The 26,010-nt window shown below is 43.8% G+C and overlaps 2 protein-coding genes and 1 long non-coding RNA gene across 8 annotated transcripts in view; 2 read left to right on the top strand and 1 right to left on the bottom strand.

Annotated features, from left to right (window-relative positions):
* The window catches only part of CBX5 (chromobox 5), a 58,120-nt gene extending 40,381 nt beyond the window's left edge, over positions 1 to 17,739 (bottom strand). The window contains exon 1 of one of the 3 annotated variants that reach the window (XM_063785599.1): positions 17,650 to 17,739. The gene's annotated coding sequence lies outside the window, so the exon portion shown is untranslated. Of the gene's footprint in view, positions 1 to 2,517; positions 2,618 to 17,292; positions 17,411 to 17,649 lie in introns of those variants that run through there. The other 2 variants (XM_016923282.4, XM_054663228.2) reach the window with 2 other exon arrangements.
* On the top strand, positions 294 to 11,224 carry LOC129136529 (uncharacterized). Its single transcript, XR_008538299.2, has 3 exons — positions 294 to 1,222; positions 3,190 to 3,294; positions 11,012 to 11,224. It is a non-coding gene; the product is annotated as an uncharacterized LOC129136529 (long non-coding RNA).
* Positions 17,740 to 17,984: 245 nt separating the features above from the next.
* HNRNPA1 (heterogeneous nuclear ribonucleoprotein A1) lies at positions 17,985 to 24,381 on the top strand. 4 transcript variants are annotated; one of them, XR_002938703.3, is made up of 12 exons: positions 17,985 to 18,107; positions 18,670 to 18,786; positions 19,079 to 19,225; positions 19,372 to 19,582; positions 19,676 to 19,768; positions 19,855 to 19,947; positions 20,082 to 20,156; positions 20,361 to 20,516; positions 21,094 to 21,249; positions 21,541 to 21,600; positions 23,950 to 24,020; positions 24,246 to 24,381. XR_002938703.3 is itself a non-coding variant. In XM_063784894.1 (11 exons), the coding sequence occupies exons 1-10, from the start codon at positions 18,093 to 18,095 to the stop codon at positions 21,594 to 21,596; spliced, it is 1,119 nt and encodes a 372-aa protein (XP_063640964.1). In that variant the 5' UTR covers positions 17,985 to 18,092; the 3' UTR covers positions 21,597 to 21,600; positions 21,832 to 22,530.
* The last annotated feature ends 1,629 nt before the right edge of the window (positions 24,382 to 26,010 follow it).

The raw sequence follows: 26,010 nt of genomic DNA, 5'->3' as shown, positions 1-26,010 counted from the left end.
TATCAGAAGGGCTGGTGAGGATGGGGTCTCAAAGAGCCGATACTCATCTTGCAAGGACACAGTCAAAATCTGGATAGGCTGACCATCCTCATCCATTACCTGGGCCCCTCTTTCCGAGAAGTGTATCTGGGCTCCGAGCTTGGTCAACAGATCCCGTCTCAGAAGGGGATAGGGGCATTCAGGTACTACTAAGAAAGAATGAGTCACCATACCTTTTCCAAGGTTTACTATTCGGTGGGTGGTCCACTTGTGCAGCTTTCCTCCTGTTGCTCCTTGGACCCAAGAGGTGCGGGATGAAAGGGGCCCGTCTGCTGTTGTCAAAACTGAATGTTGGGCCCCGGTGTCTACTAGAAAGGTGGTGGGGCGCCCCCCTACAGAAAGGGTTATCCGGGGCTCGGGGGGGGCTTCGGAGCCCTGACGCCCCTAATCGCTGTCCTCTCCCAGGGTCAGGACCGGGGTGGGTTTCTTCCGGTCCTTAGGACGTTTAGGACAGTCTTTGATCCAATGTCCTCGTTCTTTGCAGTAGGCACATTGGTCCTTATCCACTTTCGGGCGCCTTCGTTCTCCCCCCTTTCTCTGGCCCTGGCCCTTTCCCTGTCACTACTGCTGCCAGGATTTTAGTCAAATGCCTGTCTCTCCTACGATCTCGTCGATCTTCTCGCTCTTCCTGTTCCTTTGCTAGCCTAGCTTCTTTCTCCTCAATAGTCTCTCTTTTATTATAAACTTTTTCTGCTTCTCTAACTAGTTCTTGCAGCCCCTAAGTCTGAATCCCGTCTAATCTCTGGAGCTTGCTCTTTATGTCTAGAGCTGCCTGATCTATGAATGACATAGCCACAGTGGCCTTGTGCTCCGGGGCCTCCGGATCGAATGGAGTGTACATTCGAAACCCCTCTAGGAGCCTCTCCATGAATGCCGCCGGGCTTTCATTCTTTTCCTGAGTAATAGTTCTTACCTTGGCCAAATTGGTGGGGCGCTTTCCGGCCCCTTTGAGACCTGCCAGCAGAGCCTGGCGATAGATTCGGAGACTCTCCCTACCTGATGCTGTTTCATAGTCCCAATCCGGGCGGGTGAGGGGAAATCCCTCATCTATCTCGTTGGGGAGCTGGGTCGGGAGTCCTCCTGGCCCTGGCACATGTTTCCGGGCCTCGAGGAGGACTCGTTGCCTCTCTTCTGTGGTCAGAAGAACCTGCAAGAGCTGTTGACAGTCGTCCCAAGTGGGTTGGTGAGTGAGAAGGATAGATTCTATCAGAGCGGTCAGGACCTGCGGGTCTTGGGAGAAGGGAGGGTTATGGGTCTTCCAATTGTACAGATCTGAGGCCGAGAAGGACCAATACTGGACCGTGCGATTCACGGTGCGGAGGGGAAAAAGGGAGGACTGCCAGGTGGGCTGGTCGCCAGGGTCCTTGGCCCGCCGCAAGCGGAGGCGGGGTGTCTGAGGTGGGGTCTGAGGGGTGAGTTCAGGTGGTGCCGGCGAGGGGGTTGGGGTCAGAGTGGGGGTGGAAGAAGGGGTTGGGGAAAGAGTCGGGTACAAGGGGGTGGAAGGAGCCGAAGCGGTGGAGGGAGTAAGGGGCGGTGCCGAAGGGTTAGAGGAAGGGGCAGGGGACAACACGGAGGGTGCGGGTGAGGAATAAGGAGGGGGATTAAGGAGGGGATTGTGAGATGGAGGAGGGAGGGGGTCTAGGAGGAGGAGGTCCCTCTGACTCTCATCCGGGAGTACAGGCTTCAGGGGGACCGGGGTCTGGTTTTGGGGGGTTTCCATGGCGAGGAGGGTCGACTGGGAGGGGGATGCCGAGGGGAGGAAGGGCTTCACCCATGGGGGTGGGTCCCGAACTAGGTCTTCCCAGGTAAGGATATAGGCCACCTGGTCAGGGTGGCCTCTGGGCCCCGGGTCCGTCACCTTTGTTTTAACCTGCAAGATAATTGAGAGGTCAAAAGTTCCACCCTGGGGCCACCCTACACCGAGGGTGGGCCATTCGGAGAAGCAAAAGGTTTTCCATCGCCCCTTGCGAATTTCTACAGAGAGGTTGTGGGCTCGCGCCCTTACGTCAGGAAAGTGAGCGAGAGTCAAAGATAGGGGAGTCGTCAGAGTCTGTCCCATAGTTGCGTCCTCAATTTCTAACACACACACAAACAAGACAACAGGAAAACCAACGAGTATACACAAGCCCAGAAGCCGCGCGGCAAAAGATCGGCGCCACAGTTCTACGAAGGATTCAGATGGCCGGGAAAACCGGCCTACAGAGGCGAGGAGACTGACGGAATCGTCAGTTTTCCTCCAGACGACCGCCAGGGCAGTCTACGGATTCAGATGGCAGGAAAAACCTGCCTACAGAGGCGAGGAGATTGACGGGGTCGTCAATTCTCCTCCAGACAACCACCAGGGCGTCCCCCGGGGCGCAAGTGGGAAGGTGCCGAGCACGTCTGCTCCCCTTCCGCACTTATTCAGACTGAGTACTCAATTAAATTAGCCGGCAACGCAAACAGACGAACAGGACGAACAAAACAAAACGAAAGTACCTGAAGGTGTCTGGTCGTCCGTCGATGGCCCGGGCCGAGTGAGTCCCTACCGTGCGGGTCGGGGGTCGTCAGGCGGCGACCAATCCCGGACGAGCCCCCAAATGTTGGAACCTTGCTCAAGATTCCCAGTTCGAGAGGGGCCGCCGCGAGAGACCACTCGACACGGAGGTCACAGCAAAGAGACACTCTTTATTGCTAGCGCGCTAGGGTCTCCAGCACAAGAGGCCGAGAGACCCCGAGCGGCTGTTGCACACTGCTTATAAAGGCAAAAACCACAAAGTCACACAGGGGGAGGTTACAAATTCAAACAGGGTGGGGTACAATAAGTTGATTGGTTCACACATTTGAAAAGGTTCAAGGCGCGAGGTTTGGAAGTAACTGATTGGTTTCTAACTATGGCCTGAGCTAGCTGTCCCATACTGGTTGGTCAGGGGGCTCTCAGGCGGGTAGGGGTATTTCCTGGAAATGTTTTTCTACTTTTGTTCTGGGAATGTAGGGGACACTACCCTGGACATCTGGTGTCCCTGATAGCCACACCCGGACCCGGATTCCTGTCCATCTGTTGACACGCCCGGGTGGGGTACTGTTCATCTGGTAAATGTTTTTCTGGCTTGTTTTTCTAAAATGTTTTCCCAAAGTGTTTTTCTATTTTAATGGCTATATTTTCTTAAGGCTTCTCAGAGGCAGGCAGATCGATCACTTGACGTCAGGAGTTCAAGACCAGCGTGGCCAACATGGTGAAACCCCATCTTTAATAAAAATACAAAAATTAGCCAGGTAAGGCGGTGCACATCTATAATCCCAGCTACTCAGGAGGCTTAGGCAGGAGAAGCGCTTGAACCTGGGAGGTGGAGGTTGCAGTGAGCGGAGATGGTGCCACTGCACTCCAGCCTGGGTAACAGAGGCAGACTCTGTCTTAAAGAAAAAAAAACCAGGCGAAACCTCCTACTACAGTGAGCAAGGGAGTAAAGGGCCTTTTGTTCTTTTAGATAAAAACGGCTGTGTGCGGTGGCTCACCCTGTAATCCCAGCACTTTGAGAGGCAGATCACCTGAGGTTAGGAGTTCAAGACCAGCCTGGCCAACATGGCGAAACCACGTCTCTACTAGAAATACAAAAATGAGCCAGGCATGGTGGTGGGCATCTGTAATCCCAGCTACTCAGGAGGCTGAGGCAGGAGAATTGCTGGAACCTGGGAAGCAGAGGTTGCAGTGAGCTGAGATGGCACCACTGCACTCCAGCCTGGGCGACAGAGCGAGACTTCATCTCAAAAAAATAAATAAATAAATAAATAAATATAAAAACATATACTTGGCTGGGTGCCATGGCTTACACCTATAATCCCAACAATTTGGGAGGTTGAGGCAGGAGGACAGCTTGGGCCCAGAGTTCAAGACCAGCATGAACAAACATAGTGAGACCTCCGCAATATTTAAAATAATAATTGTATATATACACATTCTAAATGACGATAAAGGCTGCCCTATAAATTCCATTTGGTTGTATGTCCCCCAAGCTCTGATTACCAATATATTACAAATGAATGTGGGCTACAAGACTCAATTTTCAGAATTGCTTGAAGGTATCAGTCTGGTAAACTGGTGTATTTAGCAATAACACAAAAATTCTTGCTTGATATCTCATCATTTTATATTGGATTTTTTTTCACCCTCTTATTAAAATCCACTCAATTTCTTCTCTCAACTATCAGTTTTCAGAAACACGCATTCTATTTTATAGAATAAGATGTTGCCCTATTAAAAAAAAGTATCAGTTTTCTTTAAATTTAGTTAGGGTACACCTAAACCCACCACTGGGCAAGAGGTTAAATATCCAATTGTTTCAAGATTTATGAGAAAGCAGAATTTGGCACCACCATGGGAAAATGCCTTCCAGATGGTGTTTTCCAACAACTTTATCCTTGGAAATGTACTGAACTCATCTTAAGGCACCACACTCTCAGGTGGGTGTTAATCTCACATCCACTCCTCTTAAGTGTAATGAAACATGAATTTGGAGACCTCGTCACCTTTCACAAAGAACCTGGCAATTTCATCATAAGTAAATCTTGAGAAAAATGGGTAACAGCAACATTTGAGTAGATTATCATGAATCTTAGATTTATACATACCACTTTGGCAGATCATGTTCACAAAATATGGAAGGATTAAAAGAATACTGAAAACACTCGTCCCCAAATAAAATTATGGTCATAAAGCATTTTCCAAACGTCAGCCATAAAATTAAGACTCAGTCTTTACCATGGCATCATCTAGCTTGCACATTTTAGACATCAGTAGCTTAAGGGTTACAAAGGCTCCTTCAGGTCATTTCAACAAATCATCCATTTTAACGAAGAGCCTGTGTTAAGTCAGGCAATTTTTCTTTTCTTTTTTTTTTTTTTTTTGAGACGGAGTCTAGCTCTGTCGCCCAGGCTGGAGTGCAGTGGCACAATCTCGGCTCACTGCAAGCTCCATGTTCTGGGTTCATGCCATTCTCCTGCCTCAGCCTCCCGAGTAGCTGGAACTACAGGCGCCCGCCACCACGCCCGGCTAATTTTTTTTGTGTATTTTTAGTAGAGACGGGGTTTCACCGTGTTAGCCAGGATGGTCTTGATCTCCTGGCCTCGTGTTGTGATCCACCCACCCCGGCCTCCCAAAGTGCTGGGATTACAGGCGTGAGACACAGCACACAGCTGACAATTTATGTTTTCTTAGCATCAGTTTAAAGAAGACATTTGGCTGGGCATGGTGGTTCACGCCTATAATCCCAGCATTTTGGGAGGTGGAGGCAGGCGGATCACTTGAAGCCAGGAATTCGAGACCAGCCTGGCCAACATGGCGAAACCCCATCTCTACCAAAAATACAAAAATTAGTCAGGCGTGGTGGTGGGCGCCTGTAATCCCAGTTACTCAGGAGGCTGAGGCAGGAGAATCGCTTGAACCCGGGAGACGGAGGTTACAGTGAACCAAGATTGCGCCATTGCACTCCAGCCTGGGCGACAGAGCGAGACTTCATCTCAAACAAACAACAACAACAAAAACACAAGGGTATCCTTGGCAGCTCCTGGGCCATGTATTATGATCCTGACCAATTTCTCTCTGTGGGAATTTAAAAGCTGTAAAAAAAATACATAATGGGTGATGACAGGAGAAACAAACCCACACCAGAAGTTATCGAACCTTGCAGGTCTTTTCAAGTGTCTCTATTGACATTTAAGTTGAGTTACTATGCCACAATATCATAAAAGTGTGCTCTACACTTCAGCTATATTGACAGTTAAATGCAAAGAAAGGCATCAGATAAATGCTAAAGGGATGGGCAATCTCAGACCACCCAGCTCTTCAAGTGAGTGTTTTGATGTGTTACATGAGATTTTTCTGACTCCCTTTTTGTCCAATTTCCAACTACATTCCCAATTCAAATCCTATGCCAAAGATATGATTAATATAGTAATTCTGATCCTTGCTCTAAAATTGGTTGATTATGAGATATTTATTGAGGGCCTAAAAAGTGTCAAGCATTACATGAGCACAGTCTATTCCAGTTTCCAATTTTAAGGCGAGGATTTTTGAAGTTTCTCCTTGGTCAAGTTAGCAACTTCTCCAAAGGTTGTTATAGAAAAGGTAAAAGGTAACTTGTCAATAGTGGAAAGATCAGGACAGGAATAAGTACATGTGGGTCCTAACCCAACTAGATCATTAAAAGGTCAAATTGGACAACTTCATTGACTCTCATGGGTGTTAGTTATTAGCCCTACTTAAACATCTGTTGTGGGAAAAACAAGAAAATACTTGAAAAATATAAAGCAAATAGAAGTTAAATGTCTGATAGTAGATGAAGTTAAAAATAACTGTTTTGGGCCAGGCACGGTTGCTCACGCCTATAATCCCAGCACTTTGGGAGGCTGAGGTGGGCGCATCACGAGGTCAGGAGAGAGACCATCCCAGCTAACATGGTGAAAGCCTGTCTCTACTAAAACTACAAAACAGCAGCCAAGCGTGGTGGCACGTGCCTGTAGTCCCAGCTACTCAGGAGGCTGAGGCAGGAGAATCGCTTGAACCCCCCAGGAGGCGGAGGTTGCAGTGAGTCGAGATTGCACAACTGCACTCCAGCCAGGGTGACAGAGCGAGGATCCGTCTCAAAATAAATAAATAAATAACTGTTTTAAGCGTTCCTGCTTCTGTTTTCTGGAAGAGTTTGTTGTATAAAATTGGTATTTCTTCCTAAAAGGTTTGGTAAAATTCTTCAGTGAAGCCATCTGGGCTCAGAGTTTTCTTTTTCTTTTGAGACAGAGATTGCTCTGTTGCCCAGGCTGGAGTGCGGTGGTGCAATCTCAGCTCACTGCACCCTCCACCTCCGAGGTTCAAGCGATTCTCCTGCCTCAGCCTCCTGAGTAGCTGGGACTACAGGAGCACACCACCATGCCTGGCTCATTTTTGTATTTTTAGTAGAGACGGGGCTTCACCATGCTAGCCAGGCTGGTCTTGAACTCCTGACCTCGTGATCCACCCACCTCAGCCTCCCAAAGTGCTGGGATTATAGGCATGAGCCATCATGCTTGGCCTGGGCCTGGCGTTTTCTTTGTGGGATTATTTCTATCTAAAAATCCCTTTTCCTTAATAGAGATAGGGCTAGTAAGGTTCTGACGTTTTCTTCTTTTTGCCTGTAGAGAGGTCTCATTATGTTTCCTGGGCTGGTCTTGAACTCTTGGCCTCCCAAAATGTTGAGATTACATGTGTAAGCCTCCATGCCCACCCAAGGTTCTGTATTTAAGTGAGTTTTGGTAGTTTGTCTTCAAGGAAGTTACTAACTTCAACTAAGACATTGAATGTATTCGTATCGTTTTTCAAAATATTCCCTTATTATCTGTAGGATCAATAGTGATATTCCTTAGTTCCTAATATTGTTAATTAGTATCTTTTTTCCTGATTTATCAATTTTATTGATCTTTTCAAAGAACTTTCCGTTTTTTTCTATTCTCTATTGTTCTATATCCCATTAATTGCTGCTTTTATCATTACTATTTTCTTGTTTATTTTGGATTTAATTTGTTCTTTTTCTAGGTTCACAGGGCCAAACCTGTCAGTGACCTGCTTTTGTTGTTAAAGTACTTAATGCTATAAATTTCCCTTTAAGCACTTCCTTAACTGCATCCCACAATTTTGTTTTGTTTTGTTTTTGAGATAGGGTCTCTGTCACCCAGGCTCAAGTGCAGTGGCAGGATCATAGCTCACTGCAGCCTTGATCTCCCAGGCTCCAGTAAGCATCCCACCTCAGCCTCCCAACTAGCTGGGACTACTGGCAAACCACCACTCCTGGATACTTTTTAATTTTTTCTAGAGACTAGGTCTCACTATGTTGCCCAGGCTGGTCTTGAACTCCTGAGCTCAAGTGATCCTCTCGCCTCAGCTTCTCAAAGCGTTGGTTTACAGGAATCAGTCACAGCACCTAGCCTCATTCTAAAAGTTTTGATATATCATCTTTTCATTTTCATTCAGTTCCAAGTATTAGTTTTCTTTGTAATTTCCTCTTTGTAGGTGGGTTACTTAGAAGTGTGTTGTGTAATTTCAAAATATTTAGGGATTTTTCTTGATGTCTTTGTTACTGATTTTTTATTTAATTGCACTATGATCAGGAAATAAACATACCTTGGCCAAGCACAGTGGCTCATGCCTGTAATCCCAGCACTTTGGGAAGCTGAGATGAGAGGATCACTTGAGCCCAGGGGTCTGACACCAATCCGGGCAACATAACGAGACCCTGTCTCTACAAAAAAAGAAAAAAGGGTGGGTGGCTGAGCATGGTGGCACATGCCAGTGGTCCCAGCTTTTCAGAAGGCTGAGGCAGGAGGATCACTTAAGCCCAGGAGTTTCAGGCTGCAGTGAGTTGATTGTGTCACTGCACTCCAGCTTGGGTGACAGAACAAGACCCTGTTTAAATTTTTTAAAAAAACCTTTATGATTGAATCCTTTTGAATTTGAGACTTATTGACCCAGAAGATAAACTGTCTGTGTAAAAGTTCCATGTGCACTTGAAAAGCACATGTATTCTGCTGTTGCTTGTACTATTCTATAAATGTCAATTATATCAGGTTGTTGGTAGTGTTGTTCAAGTCTTCTGTTTCCTTACTGATTTCATCTACCTGTTTTATCAATTACTGAGAGGCACTGAAATTTCCAAATATAATTGCAGATGTCTGTTATTTCCTTTTTCTTTTCTTTTTTTGAGACGGAGTCTTGCTCTGTCACCCAGGCTGGAGTGTAGTGGCGCGATCTCGGCTCACTGCAACCTCCACCTCCCAGGTTCAAGCGATTCTCCTGCCTCAGCCTCCCAAGTAGCTGGGATTACAGGCGCACACCACCATGCCCAGATAATTTTTGTATTTTTAGTAGACAGGGTTTCACCATGTTGGCCAGGCTGATCTGGAACTCCTGACCTCAGGTAATCCACCCACCTCAGCCTCCCAAAGTGCTGGGATTACAGGCGTGAGCCACTGCACCTGGCTTGTTACTTCATTTCTGTTTTCCTTTGTGTATGTTGAAGCTTTATTATTAGCTTTTAGGACATTTAGGATTGTTATGTCCGCTTGATGAATTTATTCATTTATTATATAACCTGGTGTTTGTTATTTGCCCTATCTCATAAGTCTATTATGGAAAAACAATAGGAAAATACTTTGGAAAATATATAGGAAACAGAAGGAAAAATGTTTAATAATCAAGGAAGTTAAAAAAATTTTAATGAATTTTCCTTATTATCTGTAAGTCTTATCCATGCTTGTCTCTACTTACATAAATGAGGTTTGCTATGTTTTATCAGATCTTAGGCATAATTTATTGTTGTGAAACACTGAACAAATTAGCAGTATATTACCCTCCACAACTCCCTGTGAGGTGAGTTGCACAGATTTAGGGATGAGAAACGAGGCACAGAGAGTTCAAGGATTTGTCTTAAAAACAAAACTTAAGATTTCCCAGCCTGTTAGTTGACCTCTTTAGTACAGGGCATTTTATTCCGACATAATTATATTTTATTCTGACATAATTATGCCCTCTGGCTCAGATATGAACTTGCTTTATTCTAAGAAACATAGATTACTATCAGAAAAATACTTGAATCCAATTTGGTTTCTCCTCTCCACAGAAGAAATAAATAATGAGTGTGTTATAAAACCTGATCTTGAAAGTCCTTTCAAGTACACCATCTCAAGCTCATGGCTTTATCTAGTGTCCTTCCTAGCAATGAAACAGGATGGAACAGGCATTTAGTGAGTCTGAAGAGTAAGACTGCAAGTGAAAATTTTTACTCTATGACCTAGTTTCAGGTAGAAAAAAATCTGTCAGTGTTTAATTTTGATGAACTACTACTACTGGAAAGAAAATTCAGGCTACACAGTCTATAGTCTCACTAGAAATGTAGTGAAAATGTTCCAGCTAGTCTATTACATCCCTTGTAGAAAATCTTTTCTTCAGAAAGGTTTAAGCACACAGCTAACAAATACAGGTTAGTTATCCTGTGTTAATACCCCAAGGAGTTGACAGTCAGCCAACAGCTCAGTCTTCCATCCTTCAAGTCCTAGGCAAGAACAGGACTACCCTCACCCAAAATGTGGTAATTTGTAATGTTTTGATTCACATTTTAAATTATTGACTTAAAAAACAAACTCCAAGATGACTTAGGAATCACTTCATAAAGTCTTAGGTCTAGAAGGCTTGTTAACGATCACTTATGCAACTCCTTCCCTATAAGATGAAGAAACTAAGGACTAAAGAGGGCAAATGGCTCACCCATGGTTACACCACTAGATAATGGCAGAGGCAGGACAAGAACCCAGGTTTCTGAGCCTTTTTTCACTTGCCTCTGTTTCTTTAAAAATAACATTTTCTTTTCTGAATTAGCTCAAATCTATTTGGGTAGAGGTTAGGGAACCAATGTGTAGTGGTCTGAATGATGGCCCTCCCCCAAAGAGATTCATATCTTAATCCCTTGAACCTGTAAATGTTATTTTATATAGCAAAAGATGTGATTAAAAGATGAATCTGGCCGGGCGCGGTGACTTATGCCTGTAATCCCAGCACTTTGGGAGGCTGAGGCAGGCGGATCACCTGATGTCAAGGGTTCTAGACCAGCCTGGCAAAATGGTGAAATCCTGTCTCTATCAAAAATACATAAATTAGCCGGTCACGGTGGCAGGCACCTGTAATCCCAGCTACTCAGGAGGCTGAGGCAGGAGAATAGCTTGAACCTGGGAAGCGGAGGTTGCAGTGAGCCAAGATCACACCAATGCACTCCAGACTGGGTGACAAAGCGAGACTCTGTCTCAAAATAAACATGAATCTACATTTTTTTTTCAGGGACCTGCCACTTTAGGAATAAAATATATTTTAAATCTGCTCTCTCAGGTTGAATTAAAAGATAGGATTGGAGAAATTTATCCTGGTTCATCCAAGTGGTTTCTTAATTGCAATCATATGTATCCTTATAATACACAGGTAGAGGGAGAGTTCTGATGCAAGTACTCAAAAGAGAAGACAATGTGAAAACAGAGCAGAGAGATATGCCAAGGAATGCTGACCATAATCAGAAGCTAAAAGAGGCAAAGAACAGTCTCTCTCCTAGAGCCTCCAGAGGGGCCTCAATATCTTGATTGCAGACTTCTGGGCTCCAAAATTTTGAGAAGAATAAATTCCTCTTGTTTTAAACCACCAAGTCTGTGGTAATTTGTTATAGCAGCCACAGGAAACTAATACATAGGGGGAATAAAATTTTAAAAATCATAAAGTGGACATATATAAAACATTACTGATCCAAAAAGAATTGTGTTTCAGATAACCCAAAGAATGTCTAAAACCTTTAATCCCTCATTTCAAAGGGTAAATTGAGGCTACTGCAGGATACAATTTGCCCCAAAGAAATTGGCAGATCTGAGAAGAGAAACTCAGAAAGATCTAATATTTACATAGCTAACAAGAACAGTGTAGGTTTTTCTGCAAACATGCTAGTTGGTAGAGCTCCTGGACAGACTAAACATAGGCAGCAGTTGTCACAGTGGGTGTTCTTCCAGCACAAGTGTAAAGCTGTCATCAGAAATGAATATGTGGCTTCGAGTGGCTTACAGAAATCCAACAAATCTGCATCTTGGACTCTGGACAAGCGAACTCTTCTCAGGATGACCTGGACTCCTTCCTATTAGTACAATGATCAGTTAAAATCATTCTCTATAAGCAAGGAAGAAAAATAAAAGTTTATGTCAGGAGAAAAAGATGATTGCCCAGAGTCCGAGTTCACGAATAGCAGATATGTAAACAGCCATACTAAGTCAAGTGGTATCTCATGTTGTAATTTATTACTTTTAAAATCAATATCCATAACACAGCTTTAGGCCCAGTTTCATGTAAGATGAATGGAAATAAAAATAATCTAAGTAAAAGGACAAAATAAAGACTAGAAATGCTTTACCAGGACAGTTATTAATTAAATGGGCTATACCAATAAGATATGGAAATCATGCTATGTGGTTAAAGACCTCAATAGAGCCGGGCACAGTGGCTCATGCCTGTAATCCTAACACTTTGGGAGGCCGAGGCGGTTGGATCATGAGGTCAGTAGATTGAGACCATCCTGGCTAACATGGTGAAATCCTGTCTCTACTAAAAATACAAAAAAATTAGCCAGGCATGGTGGCACGTGCCTGTAGTCCCAGCTACTCGGGAGGCTGAGGCAGGAGGATCGCTTGAATCCGGGAGGCAGAGGTTGCAGTGAGCCGAGATCACGCCACTGCACTCTAGCCTGGGTGACAGAGCGCGAGTCTGTCTCAAAAACAAACAAATCTCAATAGAAACAAAAAGCGACTTAGTCTTCCTCAAAAATCTTTGTACCCTGATACCAAACCTTTCTCTTTTCTAGAGTATTGTTAAGGGCTCTGAGAATCTCCAGAATTTCCCTAGCCATATACAAATCCAGCCGCTTCAAATGTAGGCTCACTCTTTCTTTCCCCAACTATCATCCTGCTCACCTACTACCCAAATTGAAGCTTTCCACTTACTAGTTTTCAGACAGAATATATTCCCCTTTAATAAACACCCCTTTTAGATTTGGTTGCAATAGTAGGTATGTCTCTAATTTTTTTGTTTTTTTTTTTTTGAGACAGTCTCGCTCTGTCACCCAGGCTGGAGTACAGTGGTGCAATCTCGGCTCACTGTAACCTCCGCCTCCCAGGCTCAGCAATTCTCCTGCCTCAGCCTCCAGAGTAGCTGGGGCTACAGGCGTGTGCCACCACGCCCGGCTAATTTTTTGTATTTTTAGCGGAGATGGGGTTTCACCATGTTAGCCAGGATGGTCTCAATCTCCTGAACTCATGATCTGCCCGCCTCGGCCTCCCAAAGTGCTGGGATTACAGGCATAAGCCACTGCGCCCAGCCAGTATGTCTCTAAGTTCTAAGCACAAGTGTTATAACTTCTGTAATTGGAGGCCCAACACATATCACATTGGAAGTTAGGATTTCTAACTCTGTGATAGTACCAGAATTTCAATGAAAAATTACCCACTAAAATTTCACCACCAGAGAGAAAAGTTCATCATATCTATTAACTACCACATTGGAGGCTGGGCACAGTGGCTCACACCTGTAATCCCAGCACTTTGGGAGGCCAAGGCAGGCAGATCACCTAAGGTCAGGAGTTCGAGGCCAGCCTAACCAACATGGAGAAACCCCATCTCTACTAAAAATTAGCCGGACGTATGCCTGTAATCCCAGCTACTCAGGAGGCTGGAGCAGGAGAATTGCTTGAACCTGGGAGGCGGAGGTTGAGGTGAGCCAAGATTGTGCCACCGCACTCCAGACTGGGCAACAAGAGCGAGACTCCATTCCAAAAAAAAAAACAAAACAAAAAAACCTATCACATTGGGAGACATTTTGCAATATTTTTATTGTTTTCCCTCTTTAAGCATCGTGAGACTTCACAATAAAACAAGCAGTTTTCACTTGCACACCACAGTAAACTAGAAAGTCTCGGTTTGGCTCCTATAATCTTTCAAAGTAAAACACATGAGTAAAAACACCAAATAATGGGTCACTGCTTAATCTGTTTACATAGATACTCCTTGATGGGGTTATGTCCTGATAAACCCATCATAGGTTGAAAATATGAAAAATTGAAAATTCATTTCCTACACCTAATCTACTGAACATCATAGCTTAGCCTAGCCTACCTTAAATGTGTTCAGAATACTTACATTAGCCTACTGTTGGACAAAATCACCTAACACAAAGCCTGTTTTATAATAAAGTGTTGAATATCTCATGTAATTGGTTGATTACTGTACCGAAAGTGAAAAACAGAATGGTTATGTGGATACTTGAAATATGGTTTCTACTGAATGCAAATTGCTTTCCACACCATTGTAAAGGTGAAAAGTCTTAAGTCGAAATATCACAAGCAAGGGACCATCTGTACAAGTGGCTGGGGCTGGAGATGGAAGGAACTGACTCAGAAAGTAATCAAAGTTGGCATGATTTGGTGACCTATTGTTCAGATCAGCAGTCTTTTTCCCCCAAAACCCTGGGTCTATAAACAGCTGTGAAATCAGTTCAATGGAAATTGACTGCTTTCTTAAGACAATGAAATAGTATACTGCAGACAAAAGAATATCAGAGTACTCTGCACGTTTAGTGAAATGTTTCAATGTGTGTACAGGATTAGTGTAAAATGTATTTCTTATTGCGGTCAAAAAAGTTTTGAGACGTGGATCCAAAAGAATCCCAGGAAAGGAAAGAGGCTAGCTAGAATCAAGTGAAAAAGAAGGATGTGAGGCAAAGTCTACCTTCTTCAAAAACATATTTGCCATTATTTTAGGAAGCCAAACAAGGACAAGATGCAATCAATCGTATGTGTAAGTTTAAGCTGCAAAAAGTGGTAAAAACTTTTTTTTTCTGAGACAAGGTCTCACTCTGTCGCCCAGACTGGGGTGCAGTGGCATGATCTCGGCTCACTGCAAACTCTGCCTCCCAGGTTCAAGCGATTATCCCATCTCAGCCTCCTGAGTAGCTAGGATTACAGGCGCCCACCACCATGACTGGCTAATTATTGTGGGTTTTTTTGTTTTTTTTTGTTTTGTTTTGAGACGGACTCTTGCTTTGTCGCCCAGGCTGGAGTGCAGTGGCGCAATCTCGGCTCACTGCAACCTCTGCTTCCTGGGTTCAAGCAATTCTCCTGACTCTGCCTCCCGAGTAGCTGGAATTACAGGCATCCGCCACCACACCTGGCTAATTTTTTGTGTTTTTAGTAGAGACGGGGTTTCACGATGTTGGCCAGGCCGGTCTCAAACTCCTGACCTGAAGTGATCCACCCGCCTCGGCCTCCCAAAGTGCTGGGATTACAGACATGAGCCACCGGCGCCAGACCAAGTGGTAAAAATTTTAATAAAAATTTCCTTTTATTAAATGGAACAATGATCAATTCTGTATCTAAGGAGATAACATCAGGATTTAGTAATCCATTTACCAAAGGCCACTCCCTAAACATTTCAACCATCTTCTCTCACCTTTACCTATTTTCCAATTGGTAAAATAATGGATTTTGAAAAAATAATAAACTCTAGCGTTCTATTTTTATTTTTTTAGCAATGGGATCTTGTGCTGCCCAGACTGGAGTGCAGTGGCTATTCACAGGCATAATCATCTCACACTGCAGCCTTGACCTCCTGAACTCAAGCCTCCTACCTCAGCCTCAGCTTCCAGAGTAGCTGGGACTACAGGAACACGAAACTGTGCCCTGCATACTCCAGTATTTTAAATGAATGGTTTTCAACCGAGGGAGATTTTATCCCCCATCCCTACCTCCCCGGACATTTGGCAATGTCTGGAAACAATCTGTCACAAATGGGGATGTGGCGAGTGATGCGATGTTACTGGCATACAGTGGGTAGAGGCCAGGAATGTTGCTAAATATTTTACTATGCACAGGACACCCCGAGCACCCTCAACAAAGAATTATCTGCCTCAAAATACCAACAGTGCTAATGCTGAGAAACCTTGCTGTAGGTCAAGACTGTATTCCTTCCAAACCTAAATAAATTCAGGACAGATACCCTTAACCAGTATCACTTTAGTTCTCAGAAGCTCAGCAACTCCATTACTAGCATACCTACAAATAGGTTTACAGCCAGGTATAAATTATAGGTTTGTCCTTTTGCTAGTGCCAGAGAACATGGAAATTTCTCCTCTGTTCATAAACTGCTATTAAAATCGTCTGTCTTTGGTATAAAGTCGGAAAGGTCTCTAATTATAAGTGTATTTCATAGGTAGTTGATTTTCAGTATTTAAATATTTTCCCTTGATCCTGAATAAATTATTGAATAAAGCAGTAAGACTCTGATACAGCCAATGTTATCAAAATTTATTTATTTCTCCAAAAGATCCTGGAATAAGCAGAGCGGGCATTACCAAAAGGAGATAGACTGCATGTAAAACACACTTCGAAGGAAATCTAATTAAAAGGCAAGGAATAATCCAGGTGATGGATGAATCTTCTGTCCCCAGAACCCTAAATATTACCCTCTTTAAGTGTTTCTTTTTTATTCCAAAGTCAAATATCCTCAAAGGAACAGCAAAAAGAGGGACTTTAGGATATCTTCAATGGTGTAAAGAAAAGAAATATATGAAAGTTCCCGGGAGAAAGAGACTAAAATAAAAGCACTGGGCACATGGATTACATAAAACAGAAAAGGGGTTGTAAGTATGTGATTATGACTAGAAACACAAAACAATCGACTTCATTTTTTATTTAATTTTAATCACAAATTATTAACCTTGCAAAGTTTTAAACATTAAAGATCTAATCTGCCTCGATCCTACTGTGTCCCTAGGATTGACACTTTGGTGTGTAGCTTTCCAAAACTTTTCTGTGGACCTACAAACATATTTGTCAGTAGAAATATGCACTATCAGGAAGGAGATATTTCTTGAACGCCTTTCCATGACAGTACATAGAGATTTCTCCCATTCGTTCTAACATTTTAACAGTCTTCCTAAAGAAGCGACTTCTGAAAGTATTATTTAAAAACAAAAAACAAAAAAAAACTCCCGTTCCCCAAACCTCAAGTGGTGAGGGGGCGGGGGAAAAATGCTCAAGTCGAGGAATACAGGAGCAAACTTACGCTTTCAAGGAGGCGTATGGGACTGAGGCCTAAAGGCTTCGTTAGAGAAGTCATCGTGGATAAAACATCCACCCTCACACGCCATTACAGGCACCGACTCCCCTTCCTCACAACCCCAAATCGAAGACCTCCCTCTTTTGGAGAGCCGATTGGACGACTGGTCCCAGCGCTTTCCTTAGGCTGTCCGTCTACTGGCTCCAGATTCGTTCCATCCGTTTAACCGCCCGATCCCGCATTCCCCATTGGAGTCAAACCGCTGCCTCCTGGAGAAGCCCAACCTACCGCGCGCTTCCTGCTCACTGGCTCAGTGAGACGCTGCTCAGAAGGGGAAAACCCGTCTCCCACATTCCGATGGCCCAAGGGCCGATCAGTCGGCAGCTCAAGGCAGACCCAATTGGCCTATACACAAGCCAGTCAAAGTCTTCGGCTGCACAGCTCCAAAGAACCTACGGCGATTAAAACATCCCGCCCCCTGTTCTTCTATTGGTTGGCCCGACCCACCGCTGCCCCTTCACTATCCCCCCACCCCGCCGTCCATTCATTTCACACAATAACGTGCCCAAATGGAGTCAGTTCAAGACCCACTATGGGTAGATAAGACTGTCTGCCACTTACCCGGGATTGAGAGTGATCACTCACGCTAACGTCTGCCCTGTTCCTGTATGGTGAGGCCGCACCACAAGCCACCACCGCCGCCGCCTTCTGCGCAACGCCAACCGCCCGCCAAAACGGATCCTTCCCTGCGCCTGCGCAACCAATCCTGGGACCGGACCTTTTTTCTCCGCCCACTACGCATGCGCAAAGCTAGGACAAACTCCCGCCAACACGCAGGCGCCGTAGGTTCACTGCCTAGTCCTGCCCGCCATTTCACGTGTTCTCAGAGGCAGGTGGAACTTCTTAATGCGCCTGCGCAAAACTCGCCATTTTACTACACGTGCGGTCAACAAGAGTTCATTGCAAAAAAATTGTTACCTCCTGGCTGCTTGTCTAATACATAGTGTTAATCATGCTTTGCCAAGCGACTTGACTGTAATATTTGCGCGTGGAAGATTAAAAAGGTGTTAAACACCCAAGGTAGATTCAAATGTGAATGATTGGTCGGTTGGCCAATCAGACTGGTTAACAATAACATTACTCGGGAACCAATGGACTCCAAGGGGTGGAGACGGCGTAGAACGACCGAAGGAATGACGTTACACAGCAATGTGGCACCACAGGCCAATAGCAGGGGGAAGCGATTTCAAGTATCCAATCAGAGCTGTTCCAGGGCGGAGTCTACCAATGCCGAAAGCGAGGAGGCGGGGTAAAAAAGAGAGGGCGAAGGTAGGCTGGCAGATACGTTCGTCTACTTGCTCCTTTCTGCCCGTGGACGCCGCCGAAGAAGCATCGTTAAAGTCTCTCTTCACCCTGCCGTCATGTCTAAGTCAGAGGTGAGTTAGGCGCGCTTTCCCACTTGAATTTTTTTCTCTTCCTTTCCTGAATCGGTAAGATGCTGCTTGGTTTCGTTCCTTGCACCAGCCCATTCTACAGTTCCTTCGGTCGCTGCCACGGCCTACCCCTCCCAAAGTTCAAGTCGCCATTTTGTCCTCTTGATCGCCATGAGGCCGCTCTCCGCCAACCATGAGTTATCATGCGGGACTCGTTACTCGTAGCAAAATTCTTAGGCACACAGGATCTTTGTCTTTTTTTAAACCTTGCCTTGGTGAGCGAGTTTTCTAAAGAGCGATTAGTCCCATTGTGGAGATGCACCCCTACCGCCCAAGCCTTTGTTGCGCGTGCGTCGGAAGGCGACTAGGGACGCTGCGCTTGCGATTTCCTAGCACTCCCAACCCCAGCATACGGCCTCCCTTGATAGGCAGAAGCACGTGTCTTGTTGCGACCTGAACGAACAATAAGTGCTAGGTACACAGTTGGTGTATAGTTTTTCTTTTCCTCGATGGAAATTGTTTCGTGTTGTAGCCCATTTAACACTTCCCCCTCCCCCCACTCTAGTCTCCTAAAGAGCCCGAACAGCTGAGGAAGCTCTTCATTGGAGGGTTGAGCTTTGAAACAACTGATGAGAGCCTGAGGAGCCATTTTGAGCAATGGGGAACGCTCACGGACTGTGTGGTAAGATTTGGAAGGGACAAAGCAGTAAAACAGCCGATTTCCTTGGCTTATCTTGGTGCAGTCTTCTCCGAATGCTTATGAAAGTAGTTAATAGCATTATAGTTAGAGCTTTGTTGGCAAAGGAACGTCCTGCTTTGATTTTAAAAGCCACCTCTTAAATCTAGGGTAGTGGGAAACTGAACGACTTTTTATAAAAGGCTGGTGTAAAGTTTCCTATTGCCGTATTCAAAGTTAAAATGACAAAAGCTTCTGCGGTCAGACTTCGTGTTACATAAATTAACACTGTTCTCAGGTAATGAGAGATCCAAACACCAAGCGCTCCAGGGGCTTTGGGTTTGTCACATATGCCACTGTGGAGGAGGTGGATGCAGCTATGAATGCAAGGCCACACAAGGTGGATGGAAGAGTTGTGGAACCAAAGAGAGCTGTCTCCAGAGAAGTGAGTGGGTTTTTTTTTCTTCTTCTTAAACTTACTTGGATATGTGCTGCTATGGACTTAAGATTCGGGAGTTTTCTAAACTTATGAAAATTTTTTATTCGAGTATAGGCTTTGCTAATCTAAACCTATGGTTTTTCTCCTATTAGGATTCTCAAAGACCAGGTGCCCACTTAACTGTGAAAAAGATATTTGTTGGTGGCATTAAAGAAGACACTGAAGAACATCACCTAAGAGATTATTTTGAACAGTATGGAAAAATTGAAGTGATTGAAATCATGACTGACCGAGGCAGTGGCAAGAAAAGGGGCTTTGCCTTTGTAACCTTCGACGACCATGACTCCGTGGATAAGATTGTCAGTAAGTATCAGATAGTGGCATTTAGCAAGGGTTCCACAATCTGTATGGCATTCTAAACCCTGATACCATGTTGTATCTGTGTTTTTTTTTTAGTTCAGAAATACCATACTGTGAATGGCCACAACTGTGAAGTTAGAAAAGCCCTGTCAAAGCAAGAGATGGCTAGTGCTTCATCCAGCCAAAGAGGTATGCTTGTTGCTTAATTAAACCTTAAAGGTAACTTTGAGTTACTCCAGTATGAATGATTTAATGCTTAAACTTCATCTCTTAAGGTCGAAGTGGTTCTGGAAACTTTGGTGGCGGTCGTGGAGGTGGTTTCGGTGGGAATGACAACTTCGGTCGTGGAGGAAACTTCAGTGGTCGTGGTATGTATGGTTTATCTACATGTAGTTCTGACTTCTCACCATCTTTGCTATGAAGATTTTACAGTACGGGAAGTGCATTCAGAATGTCACTTTAAGTGCAAGTCATACTTAAAACTTGAAACTTTTTCTTACAGGTGGCTTTGGTGGCAGCCGTGGTGGTGGTGGATATGGTGGCAGTGGGGATGGCTATAATGGATTTGGTAATGATGGTAAGTTTTTTAGGAATAAGTAGAGAAAAATTCCTGGCAACCTGGATCTTTAGAATAGGTTAGTAGAGACTAAAATTCTGGTGCATGTCAAACTCAACTTTGCCCATAACACGCATGCTGTGAGCAGGCCTTCAGCCGTTACACTTGCACAAGTTTTCATTGTCAAATACTTTTGTCTTATTGAGAAGAATTGTATTCTTGTAGGTGGTTATGGAGGAGGCGGCCCTGGTTACTCTGGAGGAAGCAGAGGCTATGGAAGTGGTGGACAGGGTTATGGAAACCAGGGCAGTGGCTATGGCGGGAGTGGCAGCTATGACAGCTATAACAACGGAGGCGGAGGCGGCTTTGGCGGTGGTAGTGGTAGGTATCCAGTGATCCAAGTACTTGGTGTGACAGCTAGATTAGCCTTTTAGAGCTTGGGTTCTGGTGCTGTTGAAGCATTGTGTGGTACACTGCATGGTATATTAAAAACAAATGGGCTTGCTATGCTACCTCCTCCTAGCTTTAAGCTGGGGCCGCCTCACTCCCAAATAGTAGAGATAAGTGGATAGTGTTGTCTTTGAGTTAGATTAGTATCATAGAAGGATTTAGTATCTTAACTCCTTTGGGACCTTAGGCGCTTAGTTGATGTATCCAAGATACTTCTGCTTGCTGTGGCCCTGGATCCGTGAAGGCCTTCAAGGCTGAAGGGTATGCTTGTGCCACTCTGAAAATCTCTTTATTTTATGTCATGGTGAGTTAGGCCAGTTTTCTTTGTATTACTGGATTATTCAACTGAATGCCTTTCCCAGAGAATGAAATGCAAAGATTGGAGTCACCATAGTTTGGGAGAAAGGAAGGCTGATAACTCAACCTTATTTTATTCTGACTGCTAAACAGAATTGGAAACTAACATCATCCTCAGGTAACAGATAAAGGCCCTCTTTCCCATTCATAGGAAGCAATTTTGGAGGTGGTGGAAGCTACAATGATTTTGGCAATTACAACAATCAGTCTTCAAATTTTGGACCCATGAAGGGAGGAAATTTTGGAGGCAGAAGCTCTGGCCCCTATGGCGGTGGAGGCCAATACTTTGCAAAACCGCGAAACCAAGGTATGGTATCTATGTAATTTTGGATAATGTCAAAAGAGTGTCTGTAGCTACTGCTGGGAAGAAAGCCCTTTAACTGCTATGTCTGGGCAGCAAAACGTTTATAGTTTAGAACCTTCAGAAAGTGATTATTTGATTACAAATTAGAAAAATCATGGGACCTCTTTACCACCTCCCTTGTAGTAGGGGCCATTTTTAAATGGCCAGACACTTGAATTTAACTTTTATTATCTCAAATATGAAAACATTACTGTTGGCACTTTGAAACTTTAAAAGAAAAATTGTACTTTTCAGGTGGCTATGGCGGTTCCAGCAGCAGCAGTAGCTATGGCAGTGGCAGAAGATTTTAATTAGGTAAGTAAGCACCTTTTTGTGTGTTGACATAATTTTTTAAATTGCTGATGAACCCAATAACCCTAATGTAGCTGAGCAGTGCAACATAGTTAACATTATAATTGCAGTAATTGTGGATATAAAGTTAATATTCAGATCAGCAAAATTTGTGGGAAACAAACTTGATATTGGATTGTAGCCTTGAGTCTTAATATGTTTAGATTAACAACTTTATTCCATATTGTTCAACAGGAAACAAAGCTTAGCAGGAGAGGAGAGCCAGAGAAGTGACAGGGAAGCTACAGGTTACAACAGATTTGTGAACTCAGCCAAGCACAGTGGTGGCAGGGCCTAGCTGCTACAAAGAAGACATGTTTTAGACAAATACTCATGTGTATGGGCAAAAAACTCGAGGACTGTATTTGTGACTAATTGTATAACAGGTTATTTTAGTTTCTGTTCTGTGGAAAGTGTAAAGCATTCCAACAAAGGGTTTTAATGTAGATTTTTTTTTTTGCACCCCATGCTGTTGATTGCTAAATGTAATAGTCTGATCGTGACGCTGAATAAATGTCTTTTTTTTTAATGTGCTGTGTAAAGTTAGTCTACTCTGAAGCCATCTTGGTAAATTTCCCCAACAGTGTGAAGTTAGAATTCCTTCAGGGTGATGCCAGGTTCTATTTGGAATTTATATACAACCTGCTTGGGTGGAGAAGCCATTGTCTTCGGAAACCTTGGTGTAGTTGAACTGACAGTTACTGTTGTGACCTGAAGTTCACCATTAAAAGGGATTACCCAAGCAAAATCATGGAATGGTTATAAAAGTGATTGTTGGCACATCCTATGCAATATATCTAAATTGAATAATGGTACCAGATAAAATTATAGATGGGAATGAAGCTTGTGTATCCATTATCATGTGTAATCAATAAACGATTTAATTCTCTTGAATGAAATGACAACTGTATGGATTTGGGACTGGCAGAGATTTGGACTTTCCCTACCCACTCCCCCTGATAATAATGTTGAATGCTTCTATCACAATTCAAGTTCAAAGCTCTGCCAGGGAATAGAAACTAGCTGCTGGCTAATGCCGCTCCATAAATCCACAGATTTGAAGTGTCTGGGGAGGCCTTTTAAAAATAACTAATATCAGAAAGCATTTTAATGAACGTAAAGATAGGCTTACATTAAAGGAAAACTGCGGTTTGACTGGGTTCTGGTTGGGTGGGCCTTCAGAGGTTCTATCAGTTAACTATACTAATTAATTTGGAGATTCAAACCATACCAGTAGAAACTAAATTTTTCTACATAATTTCATGTTAACTGCAGTTTCCCTTTATGGCACAAGGGGTCACACAACCTACCTAAAATGTTAATTGTATAGAAAATGATTTCTAAACCTTTAACAGTTAATATCCAATAATGTGTTATTTGTACATAGATTCTTTTGAGCCTTACCTTTGGTGCTCTCTCAATTTCAGTGCTATTGTACCTAGTAGCATAGAGATTTGTCTATCAATAGGACTGTATATTCCATCCCATGGGTGTGTTGGAAGTTTGGGGAGGAGGAGGGTGGTGGGAGGTGGGTGGGAGGTGGTGGTGGGTGGGAAAGCATGGGTGATAGTTCCATGATACTGGCTGAGTTTGCAATAGCAGGTGGAACCCTAACTATTGAGGGAGTTTGCAGATACCTCAGGATTCGTGACAATGCCTTTAAAGATCCAGGAGAGATGTTCAGCTACTAGGAACTGCTAGCAAGTATAGCGCGAATGGCTCCGAGCTCAGACACTCTACAGCTGAGAGTAGACACTTGTGGTATGTGGAGTACAGATAAGCCAGGGGCAGGCCACGGCACGCTCCATGAAAGCTAGGAGGGAGTGAAATATCAGTGATCATCGCAAGGAAGGAGGCAGACAAGAGTAAGGCACACCTGACTCTTAGGACTAGCAGTCAGAACCAGGAGGAAAGGTTTTATTGCTATGCGGGTAGGTAAGAACAGATTTTACTTACATCCATATAGTTACTTAAAGTCCAGTTTTCTGTTAAAACATTTTTCTTAATATATTGAGCCAAAACTAGTCCAGTTAAGCTGAACTTGGTTTTTCTGGAGATGAATTGTTTTAAATTGACACCCTATTGGTGGCTCCCAGTTGAAGGAAGTGAGCACATTATTTGTACTGTGAATATAAATTTTTGCCCTTTTATTTATCTTCTTTTGACCCATTTCCTTAAAATAATGGCTCAAAGTAATAGACTCTTCCCCAAATGGTGGGGGGATGGGTGGGTTATTAATGGGAGGTATGGGGGGTTTAGCTTGAGATGGGACTTGGTCTTAGAGCTAGTTCTAAAGGTTGTTTACTTTTCTAGGGAGGAGTCTGCTACTAGTCTTATCAGCTCTTAAAAACAGAAACTCATCTGTCCCAGTTCGTGGCAGAAAGGTAAGTTTTTACAAATTAGTGCTCAGCAAAAGAATGCCCTGCGTTCCCAAAGTAAAAAGGGAGAATGACAAGCTGTACCTTAAACCAAAACACTTTGTAATCTCATCCAATTGCAAAAAGAGTTATTAGGCAACCAGGTATTCCCAGTAGTGACAGTGGATATAACTGTGTAGTCATTCACCTCTGCTTATATGAATACTTTACAACCTCTTTTGCCTTTTGCAGGAACGTCCTTGTGAAGACCTTTATCTGAGCCACTGTACTTCGTTATCACTGCCATGCAGTTTACATGAGCTGTTCTGCAGCTCAAATTCCATTTTGTGAATGGGGTTTTTTTTTTTAATAAACTGTATTTAACTTAGTTCTGCTTGTTTTGTCCTCCTTTGTGATATCTATGGTTAATAACATGTTGAAATTGAGGTTAGAGAGGATATGGTTGGTTCTAATGTGAATTTCTATATTTAGATTCATCCCATTCAGCTTCATGGTTTAATGAAAATAGAAATGGGTTCTCACTACAGGAGTAATTCTTGGCTCACTATAAGTAAACTTTACTATTGATCCAATTGAGCATGTCCTTTTTCTAGCTCCCCTGGCAAGGGAAAATCAAGTTGTAGCACTGCCATTGAGCTCAGTAGGTCTCTATTGGGACTTACGCTCACCATCTGTTGCAGAAGGACATAATGGATTTCATCTTTGGCAAACAAGTTGGGTTTATTGGCCAGCTGTCTCATAATTCAGTAGAATTCTCAAGCCAGGAGTAAGAAAGTGAACTGAATGAGAGGCAAGACTTAGCCTCTCAAAGATAGCCTAAAAATGTAAGGACTATTTTGGAAGCAATAATTGTACCCTCTAGCAAATGCTTAGGTTCTTGTGTGTGTGGTGTGTTTGAGACGAAGTGTCCCTCTGTCACCCAGACTGGAGTGCAGTGACACTCTGCTCACTGCAACCTCTGCCTCCCGGGTTCAAGCAATTCTGCCTCAACGCCCACCTTGGCCTTCCAAAGTGCTGGGATTAGAGGTGTGAGCCACCGTGCCTGGCCACTAAACTGTTTCTGTTATTTTCAAGGAAAGTTTATCCAGCCTCAGTTTTGAGCCTAACAAAAGTGGAGGTAGGATTCTTGGGAAATTTTTGCCTTTTAACACCCATGCTGTTTTGAAATAACTGTATATGGGACTAAGTTCCATTAGCCTTTTGATACTTGGGGGAAGTAATGTCAGGGGTCTCAGTTTGTGACTTGGCATTTGCTAGAGGTTTTTATTGTAGACAACCAAATTTCCTTGAAGGGAAAGGAAAACTACTAAGGATAGTTTCCTAAAAGCATTCCTATTGAAGAGAAACATTGTTTCAGTCCATGTACTTTGCTATATACTTATTATAATACTGTGAAAAGTAAATTCCATTATTTTCTAAATGAGGAAATAGGCTGAAGATAAAATCCTGTCCCAAGTTCCTGCAACCACTGGATCATATAACTCAGATTGCTCTATTTTCAAACTATGTTCCACCTTGTTTAGGTCAGCACGCTGAACAAGTGTGTGTGTGTATAAGACCTCACTAGTGATTTTCATGAGAGCAGGGGGATCTGACGTCTCTTAGGTAAACTAATTAAATTTCTGAACAGCTAGCCCAAGCCCCTGCCCTTTGCAGCTTGAAATGTGGAAATAAGATGGCCGGGCGCGATGGCTCATGCTTGTAATCCCAACACTTTGGGAGGGCGAGGCGGGTGGATCACAATGTCAGGAGTGCCAGACCAGCCTGGCTAACATAGTGAAACCCCATCTCTACTAAAAATACAAAAATTGGCCAGGCGCGGTGGCTCATGTCTGTAATCCTAACTGGGAGGCCAAGGTGGGCGGGTTGCCAGCCTGGGCAACACGGTGAAACCCCGTCTCTGCTAAAAAAGTACAAAAAAATAGCCAGGCGTGGCAGCGGGCGCCTGTAGTCCCAGCTACTCAGGAGGCTGGGGCAGAAGAATTGCTTGAACCGG

This window comes from Pan troglodytes, chromosome 10, assembly GCF_028858775.2.
Source record: "Pan troglodytes isolate AG18354 chromosome 10, NHGRI_mPanTro3-v2.0_pri, whole genome shotgun sequence".
In the NCBI taxonomy this organism is placed as follows: Eukaryota; Metazoa; Chordata; class Mammalia; order Primates; family Hominidae; genus Pan; species Pan troglodytes.
The sequence above is the reverse complement of the archived record's forward strand: the minus strand, read 5'-3'. Positions and strand labels throughout refer to the sequence as shown.

Coding starts and splice junctions, on each gene's coding strand:
- HNRNPA1 (XM_063784894.1), top strand. Junction 20,517..21,093: donor CGGCTTTGGCGGTGGTAGTG/GTAGGTATCCAG, acceptor TCCCATTCATAG/GAAGCAATTTTGGAGGTGGT. Junction 21,250..21,540: donor TGCAAAACCGCGAAACCAAG/GTATGGTATCTA, acceptor TGTACTTTTCAG/GTGGCTATGGCGGTTCCAGC.